Raw genomic sequence first — 21097 nt, forward strand, 5'->3', positions numbered from 1 at the left:
ATGTGTTTAGATTTTGCATTTCATAATTAAGATTGTATGATTGTTTGATTGACTCAAAGTAAAAAAAAAAAAAAAAAAAACTTTACAAACTGACTTGTCATTGCATTACAAAGCTGCTTGTCCTCAAAGGCCACTGTTGCTTATGCTACTTCATCACCTATCCAGGTCAAACCTTTTAGAGGATTTTAAACAAATTTTAAAATGTTTTAAACACTCCATAACCACATTGTGAAAAAAAGTTTGTGTTTTTAGTTCCTGCAAATGCTTCAAAACAAAACAAAACAAAAAAAAAAAAAAAAAAAACACTCTGCTGTCTGGTGGTGGAAGCATAGTGGTGGCTGCATTATGCTGTGGGGATGTTTTTCAAAACCTGCTCCAGAGCACTTTGACCTCAGACTGGGGCGGCGGCTCATCTTTTAACAGGACAATGACCCTAACCACACAGCCAAGATATCAAAGGAATGGCTTTTTGGACACCTCTATGAATGTCTTTGTGTGTGGCCCAGCCATACTGAATCAGATCAAACATATCTGGAGAAATCTGGAAATGGCCAACGCTCCCCATCCAACCTGATGGAGCTTGAGAGGTGCTGCAAAGCTGTTGGAATCATTTCCAGAAAGACTTGTTGTCGCTGCCAAAGGTACATCAACAAAGTATTGAGCAAAGGCTGTGAAAGCCTAAGCACATGTGATGTTTTTTTTTTTTTTAATTAATGTGTAAGAGTTTCAAATGAACTTTTTTTCACTTTGTCATTTGGTGAAAATGTGAATTTATTTCATTTTAAATGAGGCTGTGACATTAAAAAATGTGGGAAAAGTGAAGCGCTGCATACTTTCCAGATGCACTGTATGTTGTAGATTTTTAAGACAAAGAAAAAAAAATACAAGTTTGTTTTTTTCTCTTTTTTTTTTTTTTTTGGCTTATTTCTATTCTTTTCTAAAGAAGAAATAAAAAAGAGGATTAGTGATGTACACACCTGTATATTTCACACAAACAAGCCACATGTGCCTTTCTGCACTGAAAAGAGCGACATGAGGGCTTCAAATGAAATGACTTGTTGAAAGGGACATTTCTTTTTTTTTTTCTTTTGCAGTGCGCTTGTTTTTGCGTTAAGTGCTGCTGATGCTGCGCACAGAACATCTCTTCTCCTCTCTCTCTCTCTTCTTCGCTCCCTCGTTGTGTCGATTTTTTTCATCCCCTGCTTCTAACCATCATCCACCCCCTCCTCCTCCTCTCTTCTCTCCACTTCTATCTCAGCTCTGCGAAGAAGAAAGACGAGGAAACCAAGGATTGATGTGTTGCTCGGCTTGAAATTTTATCCATTTTTTTGCGCACAAAATCCCCCACGCTTTAACGGCTTTGCGAACAAAAGAACATCGCTTCTGACGATTTCTGATCATTTCCATGTGGTGACAGTAGACGGCTGTGCATGTATGTATGTATGTGCGCTCGATGTGCTCCGGGTGGCCGTGATATAACCGTGTAGGATCGCGTGGATGCTGGACGAAGAGGCTCTGACGCTCCGGGAAGCTTCGTCCATCCCGCCGTGTCGTCCTCGTTCCTGCGACCGGCTGCATGACCGGTGATGCTCGGCCTCCCCGCCTGGATGCGCCCCTCTCTCCGCGGTGTACCGTCGGTACCGCTGCCTGTATCCCCCTATAGCAGATTTACACTGTCGCTGGAGAAAGGTCTAGGGACCACATATGGAAACTGGGGATCAGAATTTTAGAAAAAAGGAAAACTAAGCAGGCTGTTGTTTGATTTTCACAACTTATTAATTTTCTTCCTCCTTTTGGCTTGATTTTTTCCGTTTCTGTGGAGAGAGGGGTTGATCGTCCCTGGTTGGTTTATATTTCCTTCATCTCTTAAGGAATGGCTGGTTTTCATGGCAGACATGGTACCGGCTGATTATTTGCCATTATTTATCACTCTGTCCTTGATTTTGGGGGAGCGCTTGATTCTGCTGCTTTGAATTTGTTTTTTCACATTCAGTCATTTTTTCAACATATTTTGGGCCCTGCCTGTCTGTCTTGCCTTCCTCCCATCACCCTCTTCCCTCAAAATACATGTGATAGTCTGATTCTCCTGAAATGCCTGAGATGAGCCTTCATAACTCACTGATCCACTGTGTTACATCAAGGTAGTCAGATTTCATCCGGAATTGTGTCTTCATCTGTTTAAGATCTCTGCTTTTGCCTTTTTTGGGGAGAGCATTTTAAAGAAATCAGGCCGCCAACTGTGTTAGTCTTAACCACCCTCCACCCCCACACCCCGGTGTTTCTTCATCCCCCTATCAGTATGAATTAATTCACACTGCGTGCATGCGTGTGCTCGTCTGTGTACAGGTGTGAGCGAGTGAAAGTTTGGCACCATAAGCAAGCCAGAGTGTGTAAGTGTGTATAAGTATAAGTGTGTTTGTGTGTGTATATGTGTGTGAATGTTAGTGTTTGAGCCTAAGAATGACAGTGTAGGCTGTATGATACAGCCTGTGTGAGGAAAAAAATCAAGCGCTACATGCACATCATTCCATATATCACCGTTGAAGCTGTGAGGATTGTAATACATGCAGCTGCTTTAGTCAGCTCAGAAAGCCAAATTCAGGCCTGAGACGATCACAGAGAAACAGAGAAAAATCCTCCATCTTCTCATTATCTTAGCCTTTTTCAGAGTTTGACATTTAGAGGCCTTCCAACTCAACAAAGTAGGCCTGGATCCCAGACCAGATCTCTGGTGGGATCTGCAAGAAGCCCATTTTTAGGTCAACATTCTTTTTCTAGAGCTGGGCAACTTCCTGCTACTTGAGGGTCAGATTTTTAAAACCTTCTCACCAAAGTCTGATTGACTTATCTTTTTTGTGCCAAACGACCACCCTCAAACCTTCACCCTACTCTAATTTTCATCTTTGTGTTGTCCCACCCCAAAACCAACCATACGATTTCCCCCGAGCTCCCCTAACTCCCCCGCCCCCCCAGCGGCCCCCCGCTACCGTTGTCCACCCGACACTGCCCACCCCCCGTTTTCCGAGCTGGCGTGGCGACGCAAACTCACAAATATTTACTTCCTGTACATCAAGAGGAAAGGGGGCCCCCCTTTCGTGGAATGCGGCAACATGGGCGTTTTTGACCGCGGAGTTCAGATGCTGCTGACCACGGTAGGGGCCTTCGCCGCCTTCAGCCTTATGACCATCGCCGTGGGAACAGACTACTGGCTGTACTCGCGTGGCGTCTGCAAGATTAAGAGCACCAACGAGAATGAGACCAGCAAGAAGAACGAGGAAGTGATGACGCACTCGGGCCTCTGGAGGACCTGCTGCCTGGAAGGTGAGTTGCATATGTCCTGATGAGGCCATGTATCCTTGCACAGATACACCAACGACACAGTGTGCTCAGGCACGCAGGCATATTGATTCCTACATGCCCACACACACACGTACACACAGCATTGCAATTGCTCTTACATGCCTACACATGCGCTTGCATGCCCACACTATCCTGTAGATACTCTGCATCCATTTCCACACATGGAAACACTCACTCTCTAACCTACACACACATCTATCCATCCATCTGCACACTTGGTTGGTGGTTCAAGTCCTCTTGGTTCTTGTACTACCTATGAACCATGTCGATCTCTTCAAAATAACCTTTGATTTGAATTGTTGAAGCGTCTTTCCTTCATGCATTTTGATAAATTGAAGGAAAACTTGGCTTGACATGTTGAAGAGTAAGTGCATCTTCTTCCTGACAGGTGATTTAGTCTGCAGTGCTCTGTTGCTTCCTTGTTCAGGGTTTTTAGAGTTTGTCTGTCATAGCTGGTCTGCTGTTAGGCTTTTTTAATCGTCCCAGCTGAGAGAAGCTTGGCTCAAACACCACACTGGATTTGAAAAGACACACATGGTTCAGGTACTGTGTGACTGAGACCTGTGGTCACTAGTCCTGCTGATGTTGTTCTACTCTCTGGCCGAAGGAAACATGGAAAAATCTCAGTTATTTCATGATAAATAAATCAAACCAGATGCCTGCAGCTGGTTGTTCTTAGATCTATGAACAGGCACACTGGAGTTCATCACAGACTTTTTAGATCTGTCTTGATTTTACATTCTTTGCCCATGCCTGTGTAGGGAGACGCAAGTAATCTTTGTAATCCTTTCTTCTTTCTGTACTCGTCTGAACGTGATATCTGTTACCTGTAGAGACCAAGGAATGGAGCAGAGGAACAAATCCAAAATCTCCTTTCCTTATTGCACGAATGTGAAACAAAGATAAAGTCAGATTTGGTTCATGTAAGAGATTATTTGATCATCTTTTAAGTCAAGAGCTGCTTACCCAATGCAGTGCTGGAACAGAGTCCTGCCATTACCACACCTTTGTACCATCACTTTGCCCCCCCAAAAATGGCGCAACAATGGTGTTCCAATGTCTGATTTCATTTTGCATGATAGCCCTGTGGAAGCACGACAGGTACAGCTAGTGAACACTAAGCAAAAGCACCACGTACACACACACACACACACACACACACACACACACACACACACACAGTCGGATATTCATGAATAACCAGCGGTGTTACTCTAACGGGCATCCTCACCATGTTACCCCATTCTGTTGCTGTTATTACCTCCAAGGAGGGATCAGAGATGGAGCAACTTTGCCCCACCTTGGTGCCTTTCACTTTGCTGACTAGGTGTAATGTAAATGTGACGTCCTTCCTTGAAATTAGAGAATGAAAGCACTTAAACTCTTGACAGTGTATCTTCAGAGAAGAACTTTGGTGGTGCCACTTTCGTCACTCTTTACTAGCAAATATTCCCAGGTGCCAAGAACATGAGGAGTAATGAATGGGTTTACCAAAGAGAACAGTTTCTTTATAAATTTTGGGGAAAAACTTTGTGAGTCTTGGTAAAAGTTTAGGAAATTAGGCACCAGTTTGACTCTGAGGTTAAAACATTGTCCCATGTACAGAGGCTAAAATCCTTCAAGGTGGTGGCCCAGCTTCAATTCTGACTCTCTGCCCTTTGATACACGATATTATCCACTTTCTTCTGATCTACCCACTGTCTTATCTTCAAAGCAAGGCAACAGTCCCAAAAATCAACTTAAAACACTGAAAGCAACCCGCTCAGTTGGCTTTCTTAAAAGGTAGCTCATGCACCAGCAATGCCTGGATTTTGCTGAAAGTGCTGCACACTGTAAGAAGTCTTACTAAAAGGCAATGTATGTAAAAAAGACCCAAACATGTCTGGTAGAAAGATGACAAATGATTAAAGAGTCCCCAAACTCTAAACGATTTTCTATTAGTCCAAAATAAAGTTCATTTCTCGTTCTCATTTAGCAGAACAAAATCAGGTAACCAACATTTCTATAATGTCCTCTGTATTGAAGAACTCTTCCTTATTTAACCCTGTCCAGGGCCAGATCCCAAAAATCAGCACCACAACCTGCTTTTACTTCTTACCCTGACATCGTGAAAGCCTTAATCCCTAAACACTCCCAGGTATATCATTTTGATGTTTCTCACAAGAATAGCAATACAAGCGCGCGTGCGCGCACACACACACACACACACACACACACACACACACACACACACACACACTGCAGAGGATTAGGACACACAGGTACTTACGCTCTGTCTGTGATCCATCCTCTGCCTGAATCACTCAACACTCGGCCCCAGATTCACAGGATGACATAGTTTCAGTGTGTTTGTGGTTTTTCAGTTGGTTATATTTTCAGTGATCATGGAAAAAATAGCACCTGTGTGTTTATCAAAAGATGTTGGTTAGGGAGTGAAGACAAGAAAGAAAGAAAGTGTGATAAAAAATGGTTCAACTTTGACCCAGCTGATATAGTGAGTCCCTGGTCACTAGATTGTTCTGTATTGAATCATGTTTCTTATGGCAGCTTCCGACTCACATTTTAGGAATGGTAAATGCATCAACAGACTGCATTCATGTTGCACTTGTGATGTAAGCAGGCATGCTGTTGACTCAAAACACTTCCCATCGGTTGATATGTGTCATAATAAGTACTCACCTGTTTCTCAAGCACTGTGTGTGTTTGTGGGGGTGTGTATGATTTCTGCACTTATGCACATTATCCAATTGCAGGGTTAACACTCCTGCCTGTGACCCCACATTGTGGAGCCACACAGTATAATGAGCACCTCACCATACTTCACAATCTAGCATTAAGCTACAGAGGCATTTTTTTAAACCTTGCTGCAGATTCTGAGAGGTGTAAAAGAGAGATTAGATCTTTAAAACATGCCAGTTATATTATCAGATCTGACATTACAGAATAAAATGAGCCAAGCCCATGGCATTTAAATGTTGCATCTTAATCAGTGAGAACTAGCGCCAATTTAATGTCAGGTCATGAATCTCAAATGACGAATAACCTCCTTATTCTTACACAGAGAAGAGGGCTGTGAAGCACTGGAGGTTAACTTCTACATTGATCTCATAGGATGGTTACACAATTTCCAGCCCTTGAGTTCTACCTTTCTAAATTTAAACTTGTTTTATTTTTTTTAAACTGGTTCTTAGCAGGAAAACTATTCCTGTATCTTTCTTTTCATGTTCAGACAAGTGTTTTTTTTTATGCTGCTAGCAGGAAGATATCACGGCACACAATGTGCAGCTGAAGCTGAAACATTATAACAGGCTGACAGCTGTTGAAATAAATCTCAAAGAATATCATTGTACCCATCAATATGTTCTGTGAAAACCCATTTTAACAGCTTCCCTGGGTATTAAATCTTGGCCTCCTTTCTTTTTACATATTCATCTGCTACTGTACTTACTGAAATATATGTTCTATTTCTTCTTCTGCATAATATCCGGAAGCACTTGCTTTAATTCAGCAGTATTTAAACATTTCGCAACCCTTTTTTGCCACATATGTTCTCCTAGCTAACTACAGTTTAGAGCTGATCCATTCCTGTTTGACGTGACAATGACAAACATACAGTTTTGCTGGCAGCTTCATCAACCGCAACAGCTTCTGTACAGCAGGGCTCTGCTCTGTGTTATCCATATTTCTCCTACAGCACAGCTTTAGGCTAGGACAGCCAGGGAAGAAATATCTGGCTGTTTTTGTTTTCATCAGTTTTACATTTTCAAAGATGCTTCTCTGGCTTTGTAGAGGCCGCGCTCCAGGCTGCATCTCTAACCCGTTGACCTTATATGCAGTGAAAAGGTCAGGCCTTGGGCTGCCAGGGCTGCGGCATGGACGTCTTGGTACAGTGAATACCACAGAAGAAGAAGAAAATGCAAAGAGATGCTATGAAGTATAACAATAGCACATTTTCAAGTATCTTAAAGGCAGAGTCTGCAGGATTTTCCATAATAAAATAAAAATGATAAAAGTCAACTTTTACAGGAATAATCTTGCCCAACTGTCACCTCTGGGCCTCTGTACATGCCTGCCTCAAACCTCTCCCTTACCTTTATGTTGATGCTTTGCTTGTATTGGGAAGTTTCTGGGCGGGAGTTAGCGTGGTTACATCAGCCAATCCCAGCGCACCCAGTGCGCAGGTGACTTTGCATGTTGGTTAGCAAATGGGAGAAGCTATCACAAGTGGCTATGATAGTCGACGTTGCAGGGAGAAAGATACAACGAAAGTGAAACAAAAAGCCAAAGAAATAAAACTTTTTACCAAACGGGGGGTGAAGCTTGGCCCAACTTTCACTCACTCTCCAGCACTTGGAGAGCAGCACAGGACAAAGAGTGATGTGAATTGGCTTAATGCTGAGCAGGTATGTGTCAGATACCTGTGGTTAGCTTGTGCTAAAGTCAAGTCAGGTGCACAGCTCTTGAGTCTCTTCCACGCAGAAACGCAATGCTGCAGATGGATGCTGTGCTAGTAAATGTGTTTACGTAGTCACAGTTGGAGGCAGAGGGTGTGCGCTGCTGCTGGCATTGAGCCAAGGAGAAGGAGCCCAGTTTAAATGTTATATTAATTAACAAGTCACAAAAATTCCTGCAGACCCTACCTTTGAGGTCTTATCAGGCCTTAACCGTTTAATACCTACCGTGGTGTTTTCTATTTTGTGTGTTCTGGGCACTGCACGGTTGAAGTAGTTGTTAATGCTAGCCCACTGTTAGAAAGTTAAAATAAAGAAATCCTTAGATTTAGCAAGTTAACACGCACAGGCACTAAGGTGCTCCTACTTACCGTTAAGATACAAAAAGGTAGAAAGAAGATGAGAGATTGGATGTCAGGCTTTTGGGCACTCAAATTAAATGGCGCTTATCATCATTTAGTGTGAAAAAAACAATCTTCTCATCTCCCTTGTTTTGCCCATGGAAAGCGAGGTGTGAACTTTGTGTACATGTTCTTTTCATGTGCCTCGTGAACATTCATTCTGCTCCATGATACGCTTGTTTTATTTGAAATTACCTCAGAAGAAAAACAACGAGCCACCTGTTTCATATCACTGCTATTTTAAGCTCCTTTCCAGTTCTGCTAATTTGGTGCAGGTGTGATGAAAGCTACCTGTGATCAAACATGTGACCACTTTATGTAATCGTTTCAAAAGAGGAGGTTATGGGAATGAAATCATAGCTGCAGTTTTGGAACTTCTCACACAGTGTGAGTTTAAGGACAAAATGTGTTCATTTTACAAAACAGGAAACATGGAATCTTGGCAGAGGTTTCAGAATTGTGTCAAATTAACAACACATTTGTGGATGTGAATGCGGCCACGCCAACTCACTCCATGTGATATGCTTATTTTCCCGGCTAAGTGGCTTTACTTTTCACACTCTAAGCTTGCTCTGTGTCCTTGGCACTGAAGATTCGAAATGGTTAAGAGCAGAGAGGAATCTGAGAGGGATCCAGCTCACTCTGTGTGCATCGCCTTCAGAGCTACAGTTGCTTTAAAGCTGCGTGGTGCAGAGGGAAGAAGAAGAGAGAGGGAGAGAGAAATTGGGAGGTGTTGAGAAAAAAAAAGAAGAAGAAGAGAATAAAGAACAAGAGAAAGAGCAGGCAGCCCTGGTTTTCTGTCACACCCCCTTAGGCATCCTGTGCTATCTTTAACACACAGGCCTACGTTCTATCTAACCTATCTTGCCCCGGCTTTAAACATAATACGTCACAGTGCACGCTTTTATTTTAATGCTCAGTACATGATGTACATTATCTGCAGAAAACAGTGATTGACTGAGTGTTCGGGGCAGTTCTGTCATCACAGTGACATGTTAGCATCACAAAACCAAGGAAGATCACACGTGACATTTTTATGCTGAGCCTTGAGTTATACATAGCAGAATTCATTATGCTTCTACTTTAATGCTTAGGCCTTTAAAAAATGTAGTGGTGTGTGTGTGTGTGTGTGTGTGTGTGTGTGTGTGTGTGTGTGTGTGTGTGTGTGTGTGTGTGTGTGTGTGTGTGTGTGAGAGAGAGAGAGAGTGTGTGTGTGTGTTTGTTTGAAAGAGGGGAGGGAGGCAGGCTGTGTCAGAATTGAAGTGCATTACAGCGATGACATTAATTATGCTAATAGCCATCAGCTCTGTTAGCTTCACTGTGCTGATCATCAACAGGGCCTCTCCACACTGCCTCTTTATCTGAAGCTCCAGCTAGTGATACACCAGCATGGGAAGGAACAAATTACATGGAATCAGATTAAAAAAAAAACTACCCCCCAAAAAAACACAAACTGACTCTTTATCTGAAGCTCCAGTAAGCTGATCAGGGGATAATGAATGCACATGTCATGCAACGATAGATTATTGAGTATTCTGGTTGATAAATAAGCATGATTATTCATATCAGACATCATGGTGGGCACATCACATTTAACAAATACCTAAAAATCAAACTGAAAGTAACACACACTGGTGCTCTGTCCTGGTCTTTAAAAAGTGTTTAGATGAAATGTGGGATGATTCAGCAGATATAGTCGAAAACTGTCTTTTTTATGTACAATATGGGATTTGGGTGTGCAAAAGAGAGAAACACTTAATTTTGATGATGAGAATACAGACAAATGAAATGATGATAGCTCTGTTACTACTGTTATAATTAAACCCCAAATTTCATATTTTTGGAAACATTCTTGCCTTGCATTTGTCATTTGCTGATGTTGCTGTGGGGCTCCTGTTTTATTATGGCCTGATGTCAAGGCTGTTTCACATGTTTTCTGACTGGCAGAGTATCAGGATTATGACTGATTCAGCATTCTATATATCCATAGTAGACTTTAGTGCATTGAGACTGTTTAAAGTATGTTGAAGTTCAAGATCATTGTTGGATCTGACATCAAGTTGGAAATGTAGATATAACTTTTGATAGATGTAAGTTCTCTGTTAATTAGCATACCAAAAGAACATATCACATCAAAAACATACAATATTTAGAATGAGGAAGGTTTTTTCATGATGAGAAAAGAAGCTCTGCATGTGGTGACTTGAAACAAAACCGGCCGATAATTTGAAACGCTGGAGTTTTTTTTTTTTTACAAACCGCAGAGCAACTGGGTTGGTGAGCATCGATTTATTCTCATGTAATATGCCTCAAAGTGTTTTAGAAGGTCAGTAAGTCAGGAAGGTTAATGTTTGACAACCTTTGATGTTGAGAAATGAAGTAAGTATTAGAGAGCAAAAACACTGCAGTCCCTCCGGTGTCCACTTGAGGTTGATTCCAAAAACCTGTGGAGTTTTTGTTAGGTTCAATATTAAAATGTCAGTTTTAAAGCACAATTAAACAAATTTTCAACTTAGTATGAAAATCGCAAAGCTCAATCAGGGGTGTGGTTGTCTGGAAGTAAGTCTGAGTCACTGTTTGTAACATTTCTGTTGTCATTGACAGACTTCCTAACACCCCTTTAGAAACTAAAGGGTAATGTCACAGAAACTACAGTTTAAATCTAATTTTTAGGTCTGTGGTAAAAGATTGTTGGACTTCTAATGTGACAAACTGCAGTTAGTCTTTTTTGTTGATGGTGCAACATAATACACATAATACCCTTGGCACACCAACATCCAGGTAACACCATGCTGTTTTAAATTGTTGAGTGCCAAGGACCCAAGGAGTAAGTTTCCTTACAGTTCACTTTCAGCTATGTTGCAGTGTCAGCATTTTAACATACTTTAGCCAAAAGTTGTGTTGAAAGTTAATTTTCAATTTCATCTATGAAACCAAGTGCAGCGCTGCCATATTTTTTTTCTAATATGAAAGGTTAATGTTTCAGTCATTGCAAATGCATTTTAAGGACAACTTGAAGCACAACTCCACTTCTTGAGTAACATTTGAACTCATAGTGAAGTTAAATTATTAATATTACCCAGACACCGAAGTTATCAAAGGTCTAATCAAAGCTGTAGTGCCTTCATTTAAAAGCTGAAGGATGTAACAAGCTATTTATGAAGTGTGATGGAGGAGTGCTGGGTAAGGAAATAAGAGTCATTGTTCTGCCTCTGCGCTGAGGCTGGCAAACAGTCAGCATCCAGCAGCACTCTGTGGGCGAGCTGCTGTTGATACTGTAATAGAAGTGACTGACAGGTCACAGCAGCTGTCAAACTTTAGCTGTCTGTGTGCTGCAAACACCAAACTCCAAGAGACTCTTCATGAAAAAAGCAAGAAAAATTGATTTGAAATTATTTTTAGCTCCAGAGCTTGTTTTAAAATAACTACAACACATTGTTTCTTTGTTTCTCTATCATGTACATTTCAAGCATATCATTGTGGTCGCAAGGAAAAAAGAAGAGAACCTGGTTGTGATTTACGATTGAATTTTACTGTTTGGTTAACATAAAACCATTACACTTTGTATTGCAATATCTACAGGATTGTTGTCATTTTAAACTGATGTTACTACAACGCTCTGTAATATTTGAAAAGCAAAACAATGTAATGGCATGGCATGGCTGGAATAACTGAGAGGGCTGTTTTAAAAAGGATTGTGGCTAAACCTGTGCAAATGAGACAAAGACCAAGTCTGGCTCACAAAACATGCACAAAGGCATAAACTGAACTGTACTGAATAATAAATAGCTTCACTGTCTGCCGGGTTTGTGTGCATACGTTCAACTGAGCTATTATGATTTGATGCAACGTAGGCCTCCCATATTTACAAACACACTTACACATTATTATTATTATTATTATTCTTATTATTATTCTTATTATTATTCTTATTATTATCTTAAATCTGAATTTGACCACTTATCCCTCCATAATCAGGTTACTGTCTATATGAGGCAAGAGAGCACCTCTAGAATAGGAGCATATGGAGATGCTGAAAGCTCATTACTAAATGAAACAAGAGCAAACTGCAAAGGCTTGGGGTACTCAGTGTGGTTTGTCTTTTGTTTGTTTGTTGTTTTTGTGCTTAAATATCATGAGTACAATACATTTTCAGATGAAACAGAAAGTGGCACAAGACGATGCACAGTTCTTGTGATTTCCTGATCAGTAGCCACTCTGTGTTTTGTTTTAACAGTGTAGGAATTTCTGGTCCTCAAAAGTTAAAGGGCAACTCCGGTTTTTTGACACCTGGACCTTATTTATAGGTGTGTGCATGCTCATATACTCACTCAGAAAAACATCGTGCAGCTCGGAGTCCTTCAGAAGTTATTTAGATCCAACTGATTTTAGCCGCACTTAGCGGGGGCCATGGCAAGGGAGCTTCAGCGCAGGACAAAATCTCTGCAAAATCGCTCATTTCGGCTATATTTTTTCATCCATCGCCAGTGTTATCATAAAGTCAGCTCGTCTACCGTCTTCAGACTACGACTTCGAGTTTGACGGTTGTCCTTACCGGTTTGAGCCTGAGTACACGGATGAGGAGCTCCGTGAAAGAAGGATGCAGAGGGAGAGAGACAAAGAGCTGGCTAGACAACAACTAACTGGAGCACGTCCACGACTCAATGCAAACGGGTGGTGCGCTTGTGGACAGTGTTCGCCTCTGGCAACAGAAGAGGAGTGTGTTTGTGATAACGATGGATAGCAATGGATGAAAGAATATAGCCGAAATGAGCGATTTTGCAGAGATTATGTCCTGCGCTGAAGCTCCCTTGCCGTGGCCCCAGCTAAGTGCGGCTAAAATCGGTTGGATCTAAATAACTTCTGAAGGACTCCGAGCTGCACAATGTTTGTCTGAGTGAGTATATGAGCATGCACACACCTATAAATAAGGTCCAGGTGTCAAAAAACTGGAGTTGCCCTTTAAGTCCCGTTGATCGTTTTCCTGTAATTGCCCTCCTGTCCACATGAAGGCAATTTAGGTTTTTAAATTTTAAACCATCTAATAATTTGAATTTTTTTATGTGTAGTGCCCCTGAGGATGAACTATAACCCCTTTTGAAGTTTATTTCCTAACAACCCAGAATGATATAACTCCATATTTTGTTTGCTAACCAAAGACTGAACATTGGTTCACTGCTTTGAGTTTCAGTGAAAAATTATAGTGTCTTTTTAATTTTTTTCTCCTTTATTCTGTCCCAGTGTTACATTTGTTTTTGAGAGGAAACATATTGCATTGGGGTTCAAGCAGCAACAGAAAGCATTTGGATACTGATTCAGATATTTTCTATTGTTCTCTGTGACTCTATACCTTGTCTTTTTTAAGCCATATCATGTGCAGACTTATGTGAGCTTGTTTGAGGTGTTCAGATGTTCTGATTCAGGATGATTCACCATGACTGTACAGTCAGTGAAGTGTTTAAATACTTCAGCTTGTGACAACAAAAACATCTTTTATCTTTTACACACCTACTTGAGCTGGACGGTTGAGAATTGCTGTGACACATAGAACATCACAGACACAACAGATACTTTCTTGCTGCTGTTCTAAAACTAAACCAATGAGACAGTGCAAAGTGTGAGAGTGAGATACACAAAGGCAGCGAGTTGTACTCATGATAAACATCACATTAGGAACTAAACTTAGATGCAGCACATCAAATGCCTTTTTTAGTTCTTGATCATAAACACTTGCAGCGTTAACATTGTGTGTTTGTCTATGTGTTCTCACAACGGCATAAATTTGTATTAAAGTGCTCACACAAATACTGTCGCAGCCACATCGGAGCCTCTTGATATCAATACAGCTTTGACGTGGTTTGCTGGTCCCCACACTCTTCCATCCAGCAGCTATCCAGTCTGCTCAGGTTGGATTCACTCTGTGTGTCTGTCATCCTGGAAGGATGGCCCTGTGTTGGTGGTCCAGCTGTGGATGTTGGCTCTAGAGATCCAGCCTGTCGCAAACTTCCATGATGGATCTCGCCTCAGGACAGTATCTCCATCCGAGGCACAGACCGGCACTGCCCTGGGGGCCCCAGCCTTGACAGGTGGAGCTCAGTGGGCCCTAAATGCTGCTATTAATCTCCATCACAGCAGGTCTGAGAGCAAGAGAGGTGTGTGTGACCAGAGATATGTTTCTGGGAATGAGGTGCGAGTGTCTATGAGTGTGTTTTTGTATCAGCAGTAAGCTTCACTGTATTTACCTCTAAACCCTCTAAAGTCAAAATGAACCTTGCGGCCTGTGAAACCTTTTCTCGTTAAAAATTTGTTCTATACAAATTTGAACCAGTCAACTTAAAGAATAATGACTCATTTTTCGAACAATGATACGGTAAATTTTTCTACATTTCCTCTTGCATCTATGATAAGGTGCTCTACAAATGAACAGATGGCCTTTTCACACATGAACTCCTGACACATTTTTGCTGAAATCTAAAAAACTAGTTTTCACTAATTTTTGTCCTTATTGTATTTTCTCTCAGAGTATGAAATAGTTATTTTGGTCTAAGTGTGAGTGTGGAGTGGCTCTAATCAGATCAGGCAGAGTAAGGTCTCTTAGATCTGATGAAAGGGGAAGGGACCAACAATCATCACCCTATCCACTGCCACCTTTGAGAGATTCAGACTTTTACCTGCTGGGTTCAAACTAAGCAGCAACCTCTGGTCCAAAAATATAAGACAATGCAGAAGTGCTAAAATCTGTGGTTTCTTTAGTGTCCTTTAGGCTGGCTCTGACAGAACCAGGAGTCACATACACACAGAGTCAAAGGAACTGTTTTCACAGTAGAAATAATCATATTTACAGCCTGGTACAAAAAAGCCGCCTGATCGCTAAGTTCACTATTGGCACACATCATACTGGGGTTCATTTTTTTTAACTCGGCAGTTTTGACAATATTGAAATCATGAGCTAACCCAATCAGAGGCACAGCTCAGCTCATGTGACTGACAGGCGCCCTACAGCTGTTGGAGACTCGAAACCTACATCACTTCCAATACGGCCGTGCCAGCTGATTTGCTTTAAAAATCTATTTTAGAAACTGACGGGTGACATCAGGGAGACTATGTCCAGTCTATGCTTTAAATAAGGCAGCAACCTCTGCTGTTTAAGCCAATGTTGAAGTACAAACGCTGCAGTTCCTCAAATCTCCACATGAGGCTTAAAATGCCATAAAAGAGCTGCAACTCTTGCATAAATGCACTCATTTCTTTTTTTCAGAGTCGTGCTTTGTATGCAGTTTGTTAAATGGGGTGGGCTGAGTGAACTGGCATGCTGGCACAATGTAGCTATCAGGTAAGAGGCCAAAAACCTGCCTCAGATCCTACTCCTTGCTTGTTCCTGGATTAGCCTGGAGTTAGCGGGACTCTGGATTATGGCAGCTGCCACCAAGACGGCTCTAAACCCTGCTCCAGAAATTAATGAATGACCAGGTCCATGTTGTGGTTTTCACATCATCTCAGCTCAACTTTAACTCCGGCGCTGTCAGGAGATAATCCACGATTATTTGAGATGAGCAAGGGCGCTTGATTTTCTTGACTGCTTGATATCAGTCCATGCTTGGTTATTTGCTTAGTTTTGCTTACTTTTGCAGTGTGTGCATTCTGTGAAAATTTAATTTCAATAAGTGAAAATTCTCAAAGTTTACCCACTTTGCGGTAAGAGTACTATTTCATGCTTGTGATTGTTTTGGTCAGTCAGTATGCGTACTACATGTTTGTATTCATGAGTACATGACATAATAGATGAGCGTTAAAGTGCTGGGTTAATAACTCTAGCAGTATGATGACTCATGTTGCTGAGCAAAGCCATCTTAGGCCAAAGTGTTTGTGTACTCATTGAACAAATGACATGCAAATGTAGCTTCCTGGAAAGCTATGAATGTTAAATCATCACCCTAATCTGCATGAAGGCCTGAACGTGGATGCATTTGACAACTAAATTTCAATGAAATCAATACAAGTATATATATGTATTTTTTTCCTAATGCAGAGAACAAAAACATTTTTAGTTATGTTTCAGCATTAAACACATATCAGAGTCATTGTCTTGAACGGCACAGTGGTGTTTATAACCTAAGTGACCTTCTCATCAGAATAATAATATGATCATTGCTCCTTGAACTGCAGTTACTCTCCCAGTCTTTCATTGCGTGCAGGGTATCTACAGTCACATGATGCTGCGTAACTATGGTGACACAGTGCTCTGTTGGCAACTCAAGGCCGCCTGTCAAACAGGCATCACAGCCTCTCAATCAGAGGCACTGTTACAAGTACTCTCACACACCTGGGACTGACACACTCTGTTATGCACCATGGGAGAGATATTAAGCCACACACACACACACACACACACACACACACACACACACACACACACACACACACACACACACACACACACACACACACACACGATGGAGCATACAGAGTACATTTAACACACATACAGCTGTAGCACAGGCATTTAAAATTTGTCAATTGAAGATGTGATCACTGGCTTTAGCTCTGCAGGGCAGATTCTCAAAACAATGTGTATCACACTATCACCATGTGTATGACCATCCAAATATAGATTGAATACGTATGTTCCAATGAAAATGACAAAAATGCAAACAGGATGTCCTAATTTCTTTAGAAATTGACATATTAGTTGAATAACTTTCTCCTCAACTCTTGCAGAACACATACATTCTATATTTATGAATAAAGAAAATACATACATCACACATTACCAAACATCTCATCAGTCTGTTTAAATGAAACATGAACTTGACATCTTTGAAAAAAACACTTACTTTCCCTTCCAATCTATTTATCTTTTTTCATGCTAATCAGGTAAGACAAAACTCTCCCTGGTCTTTACCAATAAACTTATGGTATTTGTAACTGTCTCATTATTTGGTGTTAGAAACTGAGGGTGTGAGGATCTGTATGCACAAAGCATAACTTTTGTGGTGTTATGGTCATGTTGGTTTGATCAGTTAATGTCAGTCGTATGGTATTTTTTCAGCATCCTCATTCAGTATTGAAAAGTTTTGGTATTTGTCAAATGATGATGTTTTTCACTCCCCCTACCTTGATAAGGCCAGAAGTGATTCCAATCATGTGTTGTTTTCATAGTGGAGTCCTACGTTACACAGTAGTTGCAGTATGTCACGCTCTGTGTTGTACATTATAGTAGGCCGAGCGTGGTGCAGCAGAGAGCTGTTGGCACCTCCACACAGGCTGTTTAACGCCTGGTGGGAGAGGTGCTGACAGGCCGACTGCTCCCTAATCCTACAGACATCGGGAGCCAAAGGGAATGACCAGGGAACACGCACTCTGTGTGTGTGTGTGTGTGTGTGTGTGTGTGTGTGTGTGTGTGTGTGTGTGTGTGTGTGTGTGTGTGTGTGTGTGTGTGTGTGTGTGTGTGTGTGTGTTTGTAAGTGCATGAGAGCAATATGGATGTACAGCACATTTCCTTCTTCTTATGTTACCACACTGCTAACACCAGTGCTCTGAGCATTTCATGATTTAAAATAAATCACTCTCACATTCCTTTGATAAGAGAGAAACCTCTGATAAAGAACCTAAAAAGACATTCAAATTCACTTCATTTTAATGTGTAATGTACATGTACTTTTACTGTCACGTTCTGTATCCCCTGGTCTTTCATTATATTGTGTTTAATATCAAAGAAAAGGACTGATGATAAAAAGCTCACAAATAACTTCAGGTGTAGCTCATGCTTACAATATATTGCATAGTATTACCTTTCATAATGACCATGCACCATTCATTTATTGTAGTTAAGTTTGGCTTTTTAGGCTCTGTATTAGCCCGCACATTCATTACTTCTCTTGGGGTCCACCACAGATTTACAGTTGTGCTGGTGTGTACTCAAAATCTGCAAGCAGTATTGAATATTATAACACATTTAACATTCATTTTATCAACATACACACATTTAGTTGCCATTGTTGCATTAATAATGTATTTCTATTTAAGTATTTATCTTATATCTCTGCAAATACCCCTGTCATTTACTTTGTTGTGCTTATTTCACCTTGTTTTTAACACACAAGTTTTAGCATATTATTTCTTTTACATTTGGTTTTTATATTCCACCTCTATTTAATGCTTTGTTCTGAGTCTACTTAATTTTGACACCACAATAATTTAGTAACAGAAAAGTCTTCAATTTGTTTCTAAGGAGAGTGACAACTAAGAATTGAGATATCTCATGGTGTACTTGACATTTTCCTTAAGGTGAAGTTACGATCCCCCAGAAGAAAATACTTATTACCAATGGCAAAATCCAGAAGTCTGTCTCTTTTCTGTATCTAATCTTTTATCACTCAACTATCAAAGTGCTTATTTTTAAAAATGACTCAGCAGAAATCTTTGGCTTCCTCAATACTGATGTGTAATCCTTTCTTTTAGAGACAGGTTTACTCGTCTAAACGTATACTTGCATAAAAAGGAAGGTGTGATAACTGATGGCTGTGACTCTCAATATGACAACTTGAGACGCAATAAAGTCAGACAGGAACCTCCAGATCTAAAGCAAACCAGTTATTTGCCTAAACATTACCTGAACGTAGACTCAATTGGGCCATTGTTTAATTTCTCTTTAGCTTTCAGGGGATTGAATCCAGCTTAACTCAAGGTTTGTATGCTTTATTTTTTACACTTTGAATTAAATTAAACATGATAGTTGAGATCTAAAAACCTCTGTTAATATGTTGGTGAACATGTGAGGAATCATGTGACTGAAGCAGAGGAAAACTCTGGCTGTTACATCAACAGCTGGATCATCAAGACCAGTTAGTGAAGGAACCGGTGGGGCAACAACACCAGAGTAGATGCTAGACACTCAAAGAAGGGCGAACATTAGGTTGTTGTCAGCAAAAGTCCGCCGCTGTTCCAAGGCAGCAGCAGCCTTTGACACAACTGTTAACACTTCTGCTTTAATCACTCCCTTTATGGTTTCAGTTACCTTGCAGTGATCAATAACTTAGAGAAGCTCCCACCAGCTCTGCTGCTGTTGTCTAGATCACAGAAAAGGATGTTGCTCTACTTTTTTCCTGCCAGAGATGGTTGGGTCCAGTAGCTCAGGCTGTTGTCACATCTCTGCCATGTTAGTGTTGTTATTTTCAGAGAGAGAAAATAATATTTTTACCACAGAGTCAACAGGCAGAGGCAAAATATACTGGACTCCTTTCCATGGGTTGATTTAATACGCTGTGTGTGATTTGTTGTCCCTGGTGTTACTTTTGCAGTTGACAGTTGCTTGCCATAGTTCTGGGCTTTGGACCAATAGAAATCAAGTATTAACACATCCAGGTAATAAGTAAGAAAGCCAGCTCATAAACAGTGTTGATGCTGATAAGAGGGCTGATTGATGGCATAAATAAGGAATATGGCTACACATATATAATGCTACATGTTAAAAAATCATGACAGGCTCTTAAGTGACAGCGTTATGGCCCTCTTAAAAAACAAACATATAATATATACCTTCACACACACGCAAAAAAAAAAAAAGAGTTCTTGTGTCTGTAATAGCTGTAATGACTCTTGCATGATGCGATGTATTGGTCAGAGAGGTCATAGTTCTGAGGCTAAAGGCCAAAATTGTGTTGTCAGGTCAAGTGGTGTATTATGGCAGTTTTACACAGGACACCCAAAACGCGTTCATAGATAGATGACAGTGAAAACCCCAAATGACTTCATTATCACACATTTTCCCCGTTAACCATTATAATGATGACACACAGTACTGTTTTGGAGGCCAGGTATTTTACACACACAGAAACACGAGTAGCACATTATTCAACAAGCAGCACTTTTCCATGGATTTTGTCATTACTTGGATTGTTGTGTGTTGGATTAAGACAGATTATTTTGCTTTAGAAAACCATCTGTTTAAAGTTCCTCCTGATATTTTTACACCCCAAAGCATAACATTGAGCAGGCTGCTCTAAAGCTGTAATACAATATTGATGTATTTGTAGATGTACTATTTGGGATACATCATGGGCTAAATGCAACCCAGTACGATGTAAAACACACCATCTGGCAGCCAGGGTGCTCTGATACACTCTGAGAGTCTTATACAATAACATACTGTAGTGCAGTCCTTCAAATGTCTCTGTTAGAGATTGATTTCTAACAGCAGAACAACCCTATTTCTCAGTATCACACAGTATCGACATGTCATTATAATTTTGTTGATATCTCCATGAGTTTATGTCTTTACATGAAGCTGTTAAGTAGTGAATTGTGTGTTTCTGCTTAAACCTCCAGTCAGGTTATGCTTAAAATGAAACGAATAGCTCTGTCATCCGGTTGTTGACTGTGTGAGAAGCAGCCAGATGTCTTCATGATACAAAGAGAAACCCGGCAAGGTGTCAGGTTTTGATTCATCAGGTTTTTATAGTCAGTGGAATGAGTTTACAGCGACACACCAGATGTGGCTAACTCGCGTTAACGGTAATGGTGCTGCATTAAGCGAGTTATGATGAACTCAGCTGTCTGTGTTTTACGACCGCTGGTCTGCTGTAAATTCTCTATGTGCTTGTAGACCGTACCGTGTGTGTGTGTGTGAGAGAGAGAGAGAGAGAGAGAGAGAGAGAGAGAGAGAGAGAGAGAGAGAGAGAGAGACATTTGTGGATTTGCAGTTGTTTGGGTGCAGTTGTCTATATGTGCATGGCGGCATAAGTGTGACAGATGTGTAAAGTGCGCTGTGTGTGTATTCTTGTTCTTTTATCTTTGTGAGGACCTTGATTTTACACCTCTAGGTGGGACATTTTGTAAAAAAAAAAGGTTGAAAAAATAAATATGTATTGATACTGAAAGTACCAG

At 40.8% G+C, this 21097-nt stretch overlaps 1 protein-coding gene across 1 annotated transcript in view; it reads left to right on the top strand.

Annotated features, from left to right (window-relative positions):
• Positions 1 to 1191: 1191 nt before the first annotated feature.
• Positions 1192 to 21097, top strand: part of cacng2b (calcium channel, voltage-dependent, gamma subunit 2b) — a 73210-nt gene continuing 53304 nt past the window's right edge. The window contains exon 1 of the mRNA XM_074665081.1: positions 1192 to 3321. Coding sequence (XP_074521182.1) covers positions 3111 to 3321 — 211 coding nt within the window. The 5' untranslated portion in view covers positions 1192 to 3110. The remainder of the gene's footprint in view (positions 3322 to 21097) is intronic.

Source organism: Halichoeres trimaculatus, unplaced genomic scaffold (assembly GCF_033239565.1).
Source record: "Halichoeres trimaculatus isolate MK-OKI-2021-1 unplaced genomic scaffold, fHalTri1.1 fHalTri1_scaffold_2, whole genome shotgun sequence".
NCBI classification, from domain to species: Eukaryota; Metazoa; Chordata; class Actinopteri; order Labriformes; family Labridae; genus Halichoeres; species Halichoeres trimaculatus.